General features: G+C 42.4%; 1 protein-coding gene across 1 annotated transcript; it reads left to right on the top strand.

Moving 5' to 3' along the window:
• The first annotated feature begins 100 nt into the window (after positions 1–100).
• On the top strand, positions 101–16222 carry DERL1 (derlin 1). The gene is made up of 8 exons (XM_071421738.1): positions 101–408; positions 2496–2607; positions 5774–5838; positions 8377–8403; positions 10342–10437; positions 11088–11140; positions 12361–12471; positions 13567–16222. The coding sequence occupies exons 1-8, from the start codon at positions 256–258 to the stop codon at positions 13703–13705; spliced, it is 756 nt and encodes a 251-aa protein (XP_071277839.1). The 5' UTR covers positions 101–255; the 3' UTR covers positions 13706–16222.
• The last annotated feature ends 417 nt before the right edge of the window (positions 16223–16639 follow it).

Here is a 16639-nt window from a genome sequence, read left to right as displayed (position 1 = left end):
AGACCCTGCCTGACCCGACCGCCCCGTCGCCCAGAGGCGGTGGCTGGCTCCTCGCTCCGCCCCCGGGGCGTGACTCCCGGCGGCCGGGGCGGGGCCGGAAGCAGCGGCGGCGGCTCGGCCGAATTCGGTGGCGCCACGTCTGGCTCGGGGCCCCCTCCGTGACTGGGCGGCGGGAGTGGCTGAGCCCTCGTCTCGTCTCTTCTTCAGTGGCCGGTTCGCGGCGAGGCCTGGGCGGCGGCCAGGCACGGCTGCATCATGTCGGACCTGGGGGACTGGTTCCGAAGCATCCCTCTGATCACGCGCTACTGGTTCGCCGGCTCCATCGCCGTTCCGCTCGTGGGCAAGCTGGGCCTCGTCAGCCCCGTCAACCTTTTCCTCTGGCCTGACGCCTTCATCCACCGCTTCCAGGTACGGGCCGCACTACCGCTCCCGGCGTGCCCCGCGGCGCTCCTACAGTAGCTCACTGTGACTCGCTGCGCGCGCGGCCTTCTGGGAGTTGTAGTGCGCGGCAGCGCTGCGGGGCCTCGCTGGGGCTACGCGCTGGGCCGGTCGCTCCGCGGCCGCGCTGGAGGCGCCGTGCACCGACACAGCGCCCAGGGATGACCGGGGGGAGCAGAGCCCCTCCGGTGGGAGTGGAGCCGCTTTCCCGCTCAACCTGTACAGGGCCTGCGGGCAGAGCACCGCGTAAATCCGGGCCCAGCCCGCAGGCCCAAGGGCCCCCACCGCGGTGACGGGCTGCGCGTCCCTGCCAGGGTGACAGGAGGAGGGCTGTTGCCCCTGGCAGCTCTGTAATTCGTATTGTGCCTCATCCTGGTGTGTTTTTTCCTACATTTTTTTGTGGGAGTTGTTCTGGTGGGCACTGGTTGTTGTGCCAAGGAGCTCTGTGGCTGTGGCTACAGGTGACTTGCCCAGCTCTGTGTCATCGTGTGGCCGTGGCTTTGGGAGCTGTAACTCTGGGCCCAGGCTGCAGCTGGCCCGGGAGCTTTTGAGGCAGAGCTACAAGAGAGACATGGAGCTCCTGGGGTGGGTACAGCGGGGGCAGCAGAGGTGATCAAGGAACTGGAGCATCTCTGATGAGGAATGGCTGAGGGAGATGGGCCTGCTCAGCCTCGAGGGGAGAGGACTGAGAGGGGAACCTCAGCAGTTTCTGGAAGTATCACAAGGGAGGTGATAAAAGAAGATGGACAAATGCAAACGGGCAGAAACTGATGCATGGGAAGTTCCACCTGACCTGGGTGACCATGCACGCTAACAGACTGACCAGGGAGGCTGTGGAATCTCCCTTGCTGGAGTTATCCAAGAACTGTCTGAGTGCAGTCCTGGGTCATGTGCTCTAGAATGACTGAGAATGCTTGAGCAGGGAGGTTGGCCCAGATCACCCAGGTCCCTTTTCATGTGACATATTCTGTGATTCTGTAACGGAGTGCATTTGCACCTTCTGGTTTGGAATTTGAAAAACCTTCTCTTTGGGATTGTCAACTTCTGTGCTTAGATATGCTCCTAGTAAACCAACAGCTGATGCCTTGAGGTGTCAGACATGCAGTGTTTCTGGGTACAATAGCAATATCAAAAGTGGTCTCAAACTGGACATATTTTTCCTTGCACTGTGAGGTTACAGATTCAGTGCTGGGGGAGAGCACTCATTGGAGGAGCTCAAAACTAAGAAAGAGAAGAGATTTCAATTTTTAAATTTTTGTTATCTCATTATATCTTCACTGAAGAAGATGTAATGAGATGACATAACAGAAATTTAAGAAGAAATTGAAGAAAGGAGAAGAAAGAAAAAAAATTAAAGCCATGACTCTCTCTGTACCTTGATTCATGTATTGTTCACAAAATTTAGTAGCATAAATGACTGTTTTTTCCTCTAGTTCTGTTATTCCTTCTTGAACTGTGATGTTCAGGATCCTAATACTCAGTTTGGAAATGTTAAAGAAATGTTTGGAAATGTTAAAGCTGCTTAAAGAGCTCATTTATGAATGACCATTTTCTGTCCTTGCTATGTGCTGCCATGCAGTTGGCTGTGCCCAATATTCATAGCTGGGAGGCTGTCCCAGAGCAGATCCCAAATGCTCAGAGCAGAACGTGCTGGCTGGAGTGGTACACTAAAGGCTGTGGAGTCTTTGGCCTCTGTTCAACAGAGAAGAACAGGTTTTGTATGACTGGTTTTTAAACGGGGTAGCATCCTTGCCCAGTGAATCTCTTTTGCACTGCATTAAAGACTCACTGCTGCAAAGATGTGATGGAAAGCAGTTTGCAAAGTTGTGTGTTATTTCTGGTGTTGTCTTAATAGCTTTGCTTACCAGATTGAAAGAAAACACCACAACTAGAAAAGCTGCTGAAGCTGGAACAATCGATACTGGGGCTATTTTTAATCTTCTTCTTGATGTTCCAAGTTTTCATTCATTATCAAGTAATGAATGTAAATAAAAAGCCTGTGCACATGAGTTCATTCTGCAGTTTATAAATAAATCTTTCTCTTTTGATCTGGACAGATCTGGCGGCCAATAACGGCAACTTTCTTCTTCCCAGTGGGACCTGGAACAGGATTTCTCTACTTGGTGAATTTGTATTTCTTGTATCAATATTCCTCACGACTAGAAACAGGTATGTTGTCCATTAAATTGTATGCACCTGCTGAACCCTGCCCGGAGCTGATAAGAGATGGCTTATCTCTGTGCCAGCTTATGTTGGTCAGCATGAAACCACTCTGAAAACTGATTTTCTGTGGCTGGCTCCTTCCCTTTGGCCATTTAGGATCTGAACTCAATACTTGTTTCAGTAGGAGGGCCTAGTGCTTTTAGATGCTGGATTTAAGGAAATGAGTGAGACAGATTAAAAGGTGATGTTTAACTCTGATTTTTTGTACCTGATGTTTTTAATCAGAGAAGGATGATAGAGCATAATGTAATAATGGGCTTATCCATTGGGAGAAAATAACATCAATTTTTTCTTGTTTTAATAGGGATGCTTATTGTGTTATTCTGTTGTCTGTGTTGAATTGAGAGATACCTCCTTCAAAGGAAGTCTACCCTTCTGCCTAACAGAAATGTAGAAAAGTTAGAAAAGTTAGGAGGATTTTCAGTTAAGGGGGAAAATTAAGTGAAAAAAGGAGATCAGATAATAGATAATTTCTCTCAAAAAAAGGGATTGTTGGTACAAGGTAGCTTCGAAACTGGTTTCCTTTTGCACTGCCCAGTTCATTAAACCTGGACAAAAATTGGTTCAATTGACATAAATAATTAAAATATTTGCAAAGCCAGACTCTTCCTGAAAGCCTTTGTGAACAAGAGTTTCAGTATCATTCTAATGGAGTCTAGAACTGATGGTGTAAAGGGGAATGCATTGGAAGGTGATGCTGGGAAGTCCCATGGAGAGGAGATCCCTGGTAGACCTGCCCTCCAGAGAGTATTGTGGAATCACATTTAAGACTTAAGAAGAGTGGTAGGGAAAGGCACGAGTGGTGCCAAATTGTATTTGGTTGTTTTCTTAGTGGAAGTTAAATACTGGTTTAATAGCTAGAAATGGTTCCTGCTTCCTTTTGAGCCTGTCTGCAGTGGTTTATGAGGACATGAGATGCTCACAGTTCTGACTGGGCAGAGGTCGGTGTAGTAAGAGTTTCTGGTTAATTATGCAAATTAAGAGACCTCACTGCTTGTAGATATACTTACAAAATGCTCTAGTTGTTTGTGCTGCGGCACAGATCTCATGAAAGGGAGTAAATTTCTGCTGTACAACAGATCTGGATTTTGAAACTGGGAAGTCATCTGTGTTGTTTGAACCAATGCATTTCTTTTATATTCCAGTCATTTTTCTGGGTATAAATGAAATCCTTGGTTAGGTTGGCTGTTTCTCTGAAAAAGGCCTGAATCCTTCTGTAGTTGGAAAATAGATAAGTTGCTGATAGTGTTTACAAGTGGAACTTTGCATTGGTCTGTGCCTGCTTTTGTCTGTGAAACTGAGAAAGTGAAACTGCTGTTTTCAGCATTGTGCATGGTTTTTGAGCATACACTGCTGCTGCCTGCCAGCTTCAAATTTAGCTGTCAGAAATACCAGTATGGTTTTGTGCTGTGCTTGTGCTTTTCTAACAGCCTGACCTGTGACTTCCAAAGGAAAGGGGGATTGGTGTGGTTTTGTTTTGCTTTGGTTGGAGAAGAGCATAACAAATATCAACCGAGTAAGCAGAAAATGCAGAGTTCACCCCCCAGCTGTGTGAATGATGAGATTTATGTAAATTATGAGTCTGCAGCTCTTCCCAGATGACTGCATTATACCCTGGGCCTCATGGAAGGACCCGTGGGGTAGAGCTCACCCCATACCTGTGCTGAGCTCTCTGGCAGTTTGTAGTCCAGTTCCCATAGATGTTCATGGAAAAGTCAAATGGTTTGTCTAATACTCTCATTAGCAATCTTGTAGATAATGAGAAGTAAAAAAAATTATAATAATAATAATAGCTTTGATTTCTTCCAGTTTTGGAAGGATTCCTGAGCTGGCCTTTCTACAGCCTTAGTCAGCTTCTTCTCTTTGTTTGTTTTTATTTGTTGTATGGCAACAGTAAGGAAAAAACCTTCAGTTTCTGTAGTTTTACAACATTAAAACTTTCTGATATATTTTTCAAAGCATGTTTTTTTTCCTGTTATGCATTTTGCATGGCTGACCTTAAACAATAAAACTGGTATTTTAGTAATTTTGTTTTACATAGGCTATTCTAAAAAGCTAATGCTTAAAAGAAGATTTTCTTCATTTAAGAATACTTCTGTGAAGCTGAGCAGTGCTCACATTAAGCAGTGGCATTCTTTCTAGGCATTTTGATGTTTAATTAGGAGCATGTAATTCAGGTTGTCCATGAGGTGCTATGGGTGTCACTGTCATTCCCACTGTCACTGTGTTTCACCCCCAATGGTCTGGGTCTTTTTCAGCAATATTCTCAGGCTCTTTCCTTTCCTGCCTGGTTTATATGAAAGTTGATGGAAGTCTTGCATAGATGCTGAGGTCTCTGTCAGCCTTTTGCCACAGTTAGTGGGACTGAGAGCCTCAGCTTTTCATGTTTGCAAGGAATTGCTACAGGGTTGTTTTTTAGTACTTGTCTCTGTCAGGTCTCAAACTCAACTGAGCATCTAAAGATAATTTCATTTTATATGACTTGCAGGGAATGTTATTCTATTATTTTTGTTTCCAGTGTCCTGAAAAAATTTACACATATTTGGAATGGTGAATTAGACAAGCAGCACAGCTTAGAATGAACAGAATGTGCTGCACATGCATACCCTCCTTGTCATGTGTGCTGATTTTTTCTGGAGTGTAAAACTCTTGAGTCTGATGAGATGATGCAAAAAGGATGCAATTTGCCTAAGTAAGGGCTGGTTTTCACATGACTCACTCATTAAACTTGGTATTTCTGCTTTTGCTGTGCATGTGTATTTGCTAATTCTGTGCTTCTAACCCACAGTTTCATATGAACGATGGGGTCCAACTCCATTTTTGAAGTCTTATGTAGTTAAAACTACTTATCTCCAGAGTCAGTGTGTTCTTTTTTAAGTATAGACACTGCTTGTGCTCTAATGCAGTAGGCTGAATGTCTTATTTTTCAGCCTGTAGGTTGTTCTATTTTAAGGCTTTTTAAAATTTAAAAAATACTCGTAGACCACAGAGTGCATGCAAAGCAGCTGTTATTAACTGAGCTTTCTTAGACTCTGAAAAATAAAAGTTGTCCTAATTTTTAATCAAAATTGTAGTGCCTTTGATGATTCAAAATTATTCCTTTTATTTTCAGGGGCTTTTGATGGAAGGCCAGCAGATTACATGTTCATGCTCCTGTTTAACTGGATCTGCATTGTTGTATCCTTCTCATCATCAAACTTTGAGAAATATTTTGGTTCTTCTGTTTCCACCTGAAATATGTTCAAAGACCAGGTTTTATCAAGGAACAGTTTTAAAATGTAGCAAATGTTTCCTGGGAAGTTTATAGAGTTTGTAAGTGTGTAACTTTCCTGTAAAAATGGTGAAGAGTGTGCAGTGGGGACTTGAGCTCAGCCTCCACAGAGCTGAGCACATGCTGGGGGAGCGTCCCTGGTGCTGCCTGGGTTGCTTTGCTGAGCTGCTCTTGGGTGAGCACTGAGTTTAGTGTGTTCAAGCTGCCATGTGCAAAAGGGGGCTGATGATCACTGCCATTCCCTGAAATTCTCTCCCTGAAAAGGAGAGATCCTTTACCTGCTGGGTACAAGTCATCTGAGTCTGTGAAAGCAGTGTTGTGGTATCTTCACTGAGACAACTTCCTGAAAAAGCTGGGTTTGTTAGTTTGGGAATGCTGGGAAACATTTCTGTGGGCTGTGCTGTACCAGCTGAATTTTCTTTTAGAGCTTGAATACAAAACTGGGAGGATTTGTTGATGAACCAGAGGGTTGTGCCACCATTCAGAGGGATCTTTAGAGGCTGGATCAATGGGCTGACCAGGAATGAAGCTCAGCAAAGGGTAGTACAGAGTCCTGCTCTTGGCAAGGAACAGCCTCAGGCACCAGGACAGACCAGGGACTGACAAAGCAAAGCATCTTCCAAGAAAGGCCCTGGGTGTCCTGCTGGACACAAAGTTGACCACAAACCAGCAATGTGCCATTTTGGCCAAAGTGGCCACCAGCCCCCTGGGCTGCCCTAGGCAGAGGATTGCCTGCAGGTTGAGGCAGGGATTGCTCCTCTCTGCTCAGCCTTTGAGAGATGTGTGGGGGGTGCACCCAGCTCTGGGTTCCCAAGTACAAGGGAGACATGGACATACTGGAGAGAGTCCAGTGAAGGGTCACAGGGATGATTAAAGGATTGAAGCATCTGTCCCATGAGAAGCTGGGATTGTGCAGCCTGGGGTGTTGTCATAGAATCATACAGTAGTTTGAATTGGGAGAGACATTGAAAAGTTATCAAGCTCCCTGCAATAAGCAGGGACACCTTCAACTAAATCAGGTTGCTCAGAGCCCCGTTCAGCCTGACCTTGAATGTTTCTAGAGGTGGAGCATCCACCATCTCTCCAGGTAACCTGTGCCAGTGTTTCACCACTCTCATAGTGAAAAATTTCTTTGTTACACCTAGTCTGAATCAACCTTTTTTTTTAGTTTAAACCATTACCACTTCTCCTATTGCAAAAGGCCCTAGTAAACATTTTTGTCCCCCAACTCTTTCAGCCTTTCCCTCAAAGAGAGATGTTCCATTCCTCCAGTAACTTATGTGGCCTTCCTCTGGTCCCACTCCAACAGCTCCATGTCTTTTCTGTGCTGAGGGGTCTGGAGCTGAACACCCAATTCCACAAAATGAAGCACAGGAAATTCCATTGAAATGTGAGAAAGATTCACTGTAAGGGCAGTGAAGCACTGGCAGATTGGCAGGAGAGGGTGTGGAGCCTCCATCCTTTGGGATGCTCCCTTTCTGTCTGTGCTCTTGCTGCCTCCTTGTAGCAATTTGCAGTGGCACAGCAGGTGGAAAAAAGGGAGGGGTGACATCGGTGTGAACCAGATTCCAGGGGAGCTGGTGTGCAGAAATGCTTTATCAATACATTTTCTCTAGTTGCATTCCACTATGTGGAGGGAATTGCTGTTCCTGCCAGTCCTGTGGAGCCACAGCTGTAACAAGGTGCATTTAGTTACATTGTTAGGAAGATGAAGGTTGCCTTTGTGATTGCAGGCTCCTGGCTGTGAGCATTTAATTAATGTAATTGTGACCTGACTTTCAAACTGGTAATTTAAAAGCTTCTAGTTGCTTGTTCCCTGTGTGATGTAAGGATCAGCCTGGATGCATGATCTGGGAAAATGCTGGGTGTCATTTTATATGTATTTATGACCTGTTAAAAGCATCCTGATCATATTAAAATCATTCAGTGATTTTTTCTACTCAGCAGTTACTACAACAGTGTCTTTGAGCTCCAAGGTGGGAGAAGAGTATTAAAAGCCTGCATTGATGCACTTAAGAAATTGCTTCTTTTCTGTGACTCATTGGCAATATATTGGTATTTTTTTAATGATCTGGTATTTCTTTAGTTAGAAAACCAAAATGTCAGTGTTAAACTAATGAAAGAATCCATTTGTTAAACTTAAATGTGCCTTTATGCAAGGACTGATGGAGTCTGTAGCTAGCCAGTTTCCTCAGGGAGGAAAAGCCAGTGCACCCATCAGCCCTTAGGGTAATGACTTGAGGTGGGCACCTGAAAGGCTGCCAAAAAGCAGTTATTGAAACAAAGTTTGTACATCTCTAGATCATTGGAAATTTTAACCCATAACAGTGTAGTATTAATTCTGAATAATAAAGATCTTTGCACATGTGTTCTGTGTGTCTGAAGCTTTTTATTGCTGTAGTCTGTCAGGTTTTTCTGCATTTTCCTTCATTGTGCAATGACAGATAACTGGCTTGGTAATGGACATGCAGGTAAGTGTGGTGCAGTTTCTTAGATAATAATTTTACACAACTTTATGACTACTTGATGACTTTATAGAGAACATTATTGACTTAACTGCAGGACATAGTTAAGCTAGGCTGTTCAGATTCTATCAGAATGGACTGCTGTGTGTGTATTGTTAATTTTTCAGATTGGGTTAGCCTCAGCTGAAGGCACAAGCTTGGATCTAACCTAGTAAGGGAGCCAAGAAGTAAAAAATGGTGTCTTTGTGCAGTCAGGAAGTGCTTAGACTTCTACTAAAATGGACATAAGATGTCAGCTATGCACTATTTCTTTTAATGAATGTGGATGTTCTTTCTTATTTTTCTATTTAAAAATGATTATTTGGTTTATTAATCTTCTCAAGTTTAGTTCAGTATGCCTTTTACTTGCCAACAGAAGATTTTTTTGGTGAAAAATACAGCTTCAGTTTGAGATCAGAACTGTGAAGTACAAAATCCTCACAGGAATGATTAAGATAGTGGTCTTAAGAACTGGTTTCAGTGAAATAATTCTTTTCTCTCCAATTACTAAAGGTGAAAATTGGGAAGTGTGTTTTGGACACAGCAGAGTGTCAGATAACTGCATGTCTTCAGTCTGCCTCTGCTGTTCTCATCTTTGTCTTTCTCCAGCACCTAAAGACTGCACCAATATCTGTAGTGTTCCATATAGAATTATTATTAGCTTTTATTTGATCACTTCTCTGGCTTCCTGGTAGACAAAACCAGTGATCATACATCTCTGGTCTGGAGTGAATTGTGTCAAGGCCTGTCCATAACCTTATACTTAAACTTTTCTGTGGGGAAAATAACCACAAATTTTGAAAAGGATGCTGGACTTACCCACACATTATACAAATTTTATACTGATTGTGTTGATTTTTATGTTTTTTAAGAGGTACTTAATTTTTTTTATCTGCATACAAAGTATTGATTGAAGAAGAACCAGTTTTTTGACTTAAAAGTGTGGTTTTTCTTAAAAATAAGAAGGTTTTTACTTGTTTTGAGTGGCCTTTGTTGAAATTCAGAAGATAGAGTAGGATAGCTAGGCCTCTATTCCTAAGTCAAATGTGTTCAGATATTAGATATTGCTTTCTTTTAAGTAAAATAAAAAGGGTTTTAATATAACCTTTAAATAAAGTTCTCGTGTGGGGAGTCAGAGTGCACCGTGGGGCTTGTGAAAGGCTGGATGATGAATAATAGCAGCACCCCTGAAGGGCTGAGTTTTAACCTCTTTTCCAAACCCAGCAGCTGGTTACAGCATTCAGCCAGTTCCTGGGAATGTTGCTGGTGCAGCCTGCCCTCAGCTCAGAAATCACAGATGGCAAAAGCAGTGCTCTGTGTTTTTTCACTAGAAACAGTCCAGTCAGCTAATGCAGAGTCAGTGTAAAGAAGGGTTTGAAACAACTCCCTCAGCTCCTGGCGTGGAGCACAGGTCACTCCAAGCTCTCCCAAGGCAGTTGATGGCCTGCAGTGGGGATTGAGGGCAGCACCTTCCCTGTGGTGCTCTCAGGAGGATGGGAGCAGAGGTGGCAGCTGGATGGTGACACTGCATCTGGCACATGAGCCTGGCCCCAGATGAGGGTGTTTGGGTTGGTGCCCTGAAAGGATTGTGGCACAGGGCTCGCTGCTGGAGGTGTGGGTAGAGCAGAGCTCCCTGCAGCTGCTCTTTCACTTGGCACAGGTTGGAGCCCTTTGCTTTGGCATGGTCCTGCAAAGGAGAATCAGCAAGTAGGTTCTCCTCCTTCACTTTCTCAATAGCTTTTGAACAGATCCAGGGCATGTATTGGATAAGATTGTGGGGAAATCTGAAAGGACTTCAGTGATGTACCATGCTTACAAACCACTTCTGAAACACAGCACCTCCTGCCTGAGTTTCTTGTGCTTCTGTGAAAATAATGGTAACTTTGTCTTTTTTAAACATTGCAGTTGCTGATGATTCCACTCATCATGTCAGTACTTTATGTGTGGGCCCAGCTGAACAGAGACATGATTGTATCATTCTGGTTTGGAACAAGATTTAAGGTATGTCAGACAGTGTATTGGAAAGATTTCCACCCATAAGGCACTCGTGTAGTGAGTGAGAGGCAAAATAGAAACATTTTCTCTTAGAAAGTGTCTTGTACTGTCACATTGAATACTCCTTGAGATGCAGCAAAGACAAAGTTCATAGTCTTCCATGTGGTATCACTCAGTGTGCCTCTACTGAAAAGATGTCCTGACAATTCATTGTTCTGAAAAAATGAAAAAATTCCTGATAAACTTTAGCCTGGATAAAAGCTGAATGTAGTGACAAAATGTTGGTATTTTAAATTGTTTTTTTTCTGTGTGCCCTTGGCTGTTTCTCTCAGATCTTGTAGAGAAGACTCTTTTGATAATTTCTAAACCTTTTCAAAATCAAAAACTTTAGTACTTTGTTCCAGATGCAAACTTGCTGTGGAACATAGGGTTCAAAAGGCACATTTGCTTATAATGTTTGAATGTGTATGTTTTGTCTAAAAATGTTAGTGGTTGGTCAGTTTGGACCTTTTTAGGTTGAATCTGCTTAAGTTAATAGATCAGGACCTGTGTAATGAGCATTGAGATTATGATCATGCTTATTAGTGCAGTGGGAAGTTGAGAACAGGTTTACATCCTTAACTTGTACTTACCCTCTCCACTGCATTCTTTTCCAGGCCTGTTACCTTCCATGGGTTATTCTGGGATTCAACTACATCATTGGTGGATCGTATGTATTTACTTCTATGGCCAATTTGAAGTTATAAAAGCTTTTACTGCTATTTAACTTGCTGCTGAATTTAGGAGTAATATTAAAATAAGAAGGTTAAAGCTGTGTAATCTGACTGATAATGCTCAGTGTCACATGGTGGTCATTTAACATAAAATCAAAGAGGAGATGTGCATGTGAGAACTAGAGGATAGAATGGAGGTGAGGGGAGAGCAATGAGAGTTTGGTGTATTTTCTAGTAACTCCATGCCTTAGGCCTTCTCCACACTAAGAAAGTAACACACACTAAAGAAAGATGTCATCCCCTGGATGGTAACACACACTAAAGAAAGATGTCATCCCCAGCCATTATTACTGGTTTTAGAAACAAGTTTAGCTTGACTCTGATAGTGCTGTTAATTCTTTCCCTCACAGACTTGTCCAACCTGGTCTTTTTTTTTTTTTTTTTCCTTCAGTTTCTTAAACAAGGGAAAATAGCAATGAGCCCACAGTGTGCCATATTAGCACTTGTTGATTTTTTTGGTCTCTCTTGTTTGTTTTTTTTTTTTTATTTGACTAAACCCCTTGATGCAGAAATCCCCTCTGTGCACAGTGTGGGCCCCCTCACTGGGGCCCTGCATTGACTGGGGCCTCTTGGTGCCGCTGTAACATAATTAGTGACAACAACAAGTTTGTGGTTGAGTTATAAAAGGAGGAGATAGTACAGCAAAACCAAATTCCCTTTTCTGGCTGTGCCTCCTACTGACTCATCTGTCACTTGTGAAAACTGCCTGCTCTTAGCTACCTGCTGTTTCTATGCATGACAGAAGATACTCAAGGGCCTCCAGTCAGCAGTGCTTTCACAAAACTGGGAACAAAACAGTTCAGTACAGCAGGAGACAGGTTGTCCAGTGAGAGCAGCAGTAACTGCTCTGGCACTGCAGATGATTATTTTGGGCACTAATCGCTATACAGTCCAATTCCCCAATGTAAACAAGTATTTCATTGTGTTTCCAATGCAGAATGTAGAGAAGGCTGGGAAGGGAGGGTGGAACAGACTATTGATGTGTCGGCACAGGAGGTTGGCCCTTCTAAAGAAGTGGCTGCAAAATGCTGAGGGAGGGGAAATTTTCTGTGTGTCACAACCCTGGCAAAGCCTGGTGGCAGGTGAATAGAAGATTGTCACTCATTTATTTTCAGAGAAGACAGCATGTGAAACCGTTCTTTCTTTTGCTTTACAGAGTCATCAATGAGCTGATAGGAAATCTGGTTGGACACCTGTATTTCTTCTTAATGTTTAAATATCCAATGGATTTGGGAGGAAGGAATTTTCTGTCCACACCTCAGTTCCTGTAAGCTGGCTTGATTCTTTACATCACTATTTGTTTAGTCCAATTTTTTGTATGGTTCATCAGACATCTATATGGTGGGATCATAAAGTGTAAAATACTTTGCCAAGCCAACCTTCTACAGACTCTCATACTGACAGAGCTGGTGAGTCATAAAAAATGTTGAGTTTCTTGTAAAAGGCCCATGTGAGAGTTCTTTGTTGACCCTTGGGATGGCTTATGCTTTTACCTATTCTTAAGAGTGAGAATAAATGTCATACTTCTGCTGTTGAATTGAGCTGCAGTAAAGAGAACTCCCTAACAATTATCAGATGGTATATAAATGAAGTTTTATCCTGTAAATTATCTGTTTTCTGTATCCCCATGTTATAGTAGCTACCAATTCAGCAATGTTTAACAATAATAGTTGTAGGCTTGTGCAGGGCTATAAATGATTCTGCTTTGCAGTCTGTATCAGTCACCCTCACTGGGACTGCAAGTCTTGGTTTTTGAAGTGCTTTTTCTTGAGATATGTTCATTGTTTTAGCATTGAAATACTATGAGAATACTATCAGAAGCCAAAGTTCGTAGTTCAGTTGCCTTTGTCCACATAGTTTTGGGCTGCAAATACTCCTCCTCTATCAAACTTTAGTTAGCAACTCAGTTAACCCTTTTTGTAGCATAAAGTGTTGAATTACAGTTATACTTTCTGTACAAGTTTCAATGGATAGGGAATCTTTATATTCTAATTCTGTGCTTGCAGGTCCATCTGGTAAACCTAATTTTCCATAAAGATTAGGAGACAAGCTTGTTTTTAAAAATGTCTTTAAAGGTGGTAACAGCTCTGAAACTGCCCTCAATATTGTTGGTTCTGTGCAATTCTCTTGTTACCATACACATCCCAGAGATGGAAGTTTCCCAGTATTTCCATTTGTCAGTGTGCTGAGAGCTTAGATTTGGAAAGAATTCTCTGAAATTCTACTGGGAAAAGCCAGTTTTATTACAAAGTCTATCAGTTAAGAGGAAGTGCATGGAAAAGTAGAAAGCACAGCCTTGGCATTTCCCTGCAAGGTCCTGCTGTTTCTCTCTAACTCCTCCTCCTCCCCTGCTTTGTCCTAGTTACCGCTGGCTGCCAAACAGGAGGGGAGGAGTGTCGGGCTTTGGTGTCCCTCCTGCCAGCATGAGAAGGGCTGCAGAAGATCAGCAGGGTGGTGGAAGACACAACTGGGGCCAAGGTTTCCGGCTGGGGGACCAGTGAAGAGTTCCTGCCCTTGGAAAACAGCAACTCCTCGGTGTCAATTGGACGTGGAACCGACCGCTCCTGGTGCAGAGCATGCTTAAGAACCGAGCTCTCTGCAGTACTCTTGGATTTAACTGATTAGAAAGAATGTTTCTGGTTCAAGAGCAAATTAAAAACTCCAGAAGGAAAAAAATGTAGATCTTGCTCCAGGTTAGCCAGTAGTGTCCAGTGTGATTCTGCCATTAAAAATAAGCCTTCTTTATACAGTATTGTCTGTCACAACAGGATCCATTGGCTGTCCTGTTCCATGATGTGATGGAACAAGCTAGTGGTATTCTATCTTGCCTGGTGTGTTAAAAGCTTTGTTGACCACAGTAAAGTAAGAATCTAGTGTGAGGCAGATGTCTCAAGCAAGCCCCCAAGTTTAGGAAGCTGACTTTTTCCATAGCTGTGCTTAAGTCCCAGGGTCTTTGGAAACATTATTTAAGTGATATCTCTCTGATGCGTTCACATAAAGCAAATTGCAAATGTTGCATTTCTGTTATTAAGCTGTGTTTTGAGCAGAGCTGTTTCTTACCATGCAGCATTTGTCCTACCTGCTACATCATGGGCTGGGCAAGGCTAAGGATTAGAGGGCTTTTGTTTGAAATGGCAATAACAGATACTCACAGAATTGAAATCTCTGAACTCTTCATGGCATGTTACAAAGCTTCTTCTGGTGAAACTGAAGTCTGGTATGTTTTTTTCCCCCCCAGATCTGTGAATTCTTGGCTTCAAGGTTTTTCTTTTGATTGCCAAATTGGGTAGCATAAATACTGCTTAAACTAGAAAATGTAACATTGTTGTGGTTAAGGGTACTGACTGCAGCATTGTTTAACTGAATCTTCAGCTTTATCCTAAAAGCTTTAAGATGTCTAAGAATCAAAGCTGGAAATAATCTTTTGCAGGGTGAAGATACAATATAACAGGTTACTGCAGGACTCTTTCATTGTCAAATAAGAAATTGCATACACTGTTTATTAGCATCTGTACTATTTTTGGTAAAAATGTTTGACATGGAAAAGGGAAAGATTCTGTACAGTAGTTTTCCTTGCACTGGGTTCCCATGGGCAGAGCATGTGGCTAAGATCCAGGAAGCTGTAATGCCAGCTTGTTACTGACTCACTGCATGCTCTTGAGCAAACTTCTTACTTATCTCAGTTTTCCCAGCTGTAAGGAGGACTCATGCATGTCTCACAGCATTCTTACAAGACAGCTGTCCCTGACTCCCTAGCTGGGAGCTGCTAGTGAGCAAGTAAGGCTTAGGTTTACATAAATAAGTCCAAAACTTCAGCTAGGAACAATTACTCTAACCTTAACCAAGACTAAGTCAGAATGTAGTTGCTCACTTTTTGTTTTGTAGTCAGAGGAGGAAGAGCATTGTCCCTAGGATAAGTTTCAAGTCTGATGAATTGTCCTTTAGCATTTGTTGTTTTTTTTTACTGAGTAGGTGGGGCACAGAAAGCTGTTCTGCCCCAGCTTGGGTATCTCAGGTAACTGTAAGTAAGTGAAGTGAATCTGGGCTGATACATTTTTATTACTACTTTGTTTCTTCACTAAACTTGGGTTCTGAAGGTGTAAAAACTTGTAAATACTAAGTGATGCAAAGCTGAGTGGGAAATAAGCCGTTAGACTGGAAATTAAAAAAAAAGCATGTTCCGTGTCTTCACTGCAACTCAGTTATATTGATTTGGCTTGTGGAGAAATGTAGACAACTGGTAAGGATTAAACTGTGTGCTTAAGTTTTACAGGAACTTGGAGTTTAGAAATCACCTGCCATTTTTGTCTGTTTGGTAATGAGTTTTAAAGATGCTCTGGTCTCTTTTTTGTGTAAAATGGTAGGTAGAAAAGAGGAGTGCAGTGTTGTAAATAGAGATTTATCCTTGACCAACAGCTGTTATTTGATTGGACTTGAATAGTCTGAGAATCATCATTTTGATAGGAGTCATTTTAGTCATAGGGATTTCACAGTCTCCAAAGCATTTGTCATCATTTTGAGTCAGGACCCAACTTTTAAGTGAAGATGCAATAGTTTGTGACTCAGTTAAACCCCTGGCACACTCAAACTGCAGAATATCTCTGTACAGAGGGCCCAAAGGAAGGCTTCAGTGAGAGAAAGCTCAGCAAAAGGCATTGTCCTGGCCCACTGCACTGCATGGGGTCTTGCTTTCTAGTATGTCCTCCTTCTCTAAAATAAGAGGAAAAGGTTTGCAGGGAATATGGACTTCTTATAAACCTTGATTAGCTTCTGAGCTGCTTCAGGTCAATTTACTTTGTTTATGGAAATTTCACTTCAGAATTCCATATTACAAGTTCAGTTTGTTTGTTTCTCAGTTTGTTACTTGACCTGAACTGCTGTTTGTCCTCCCACATACATTAATAATGGCAGTCTCTTGTTAAAATGAGTACCTCCTTTCTTATTTTGTACAGATAATTTCCCTTTTTGTAATCAATTTTTGTTGGCAAAGTTTTAAATTAAAATTTTAATCTCTGTTACTGTCTTTGTTTTGCTAAATCATATTTCAGCTTAAGACAAACCTTGTGATCTGCAGGTCTGTGGGTATTGTCTGAGAGCTGCACTGTGACACCATCTCCTGCTGTTGATAAAAGTACTCAAAAATGACCTTCTTTTAGGTGGGAGTCTTGTCTTCTCTGATCAGTAGCAAAATCATAAAGGCATTTTCTTTGTCTCTGTCTACACCATGAGTTTTGACAGACTGTGTCCTTCTGGGCTATTACCATTTCACAGCTGTTTTTTATATACTTGATTATCAATTCTTTGTCATCTGGGAGAAAGCATCCTTCTACATACCCTCAAACTTTGTGGGACTGATACAGATCACTTACTTTTCCAGAGGTAAGCTTGGAATTCTGCAGTACCCTCTCTGTCCAGACCGATGTGCACAGCTGCCA

This window comes from Agelaius tricolor, unplaced genomic scaffold (assembly GCF_023055355.1).
Source record: "Agelaius tricolor isolate 1412-34295 unplaced genomic scaffold, bAgeTri1.0.p SCAF_2, whole genome shotgun sequence".
NCBI lineage: Eukaryota > Metazoa > Chordata > Aves > Passeriformes > Icteridae > Agelaius > Agelaius tricolor.
This window is presented reverse-complemented; position numbering and strand designations above follow the sequence as displayed.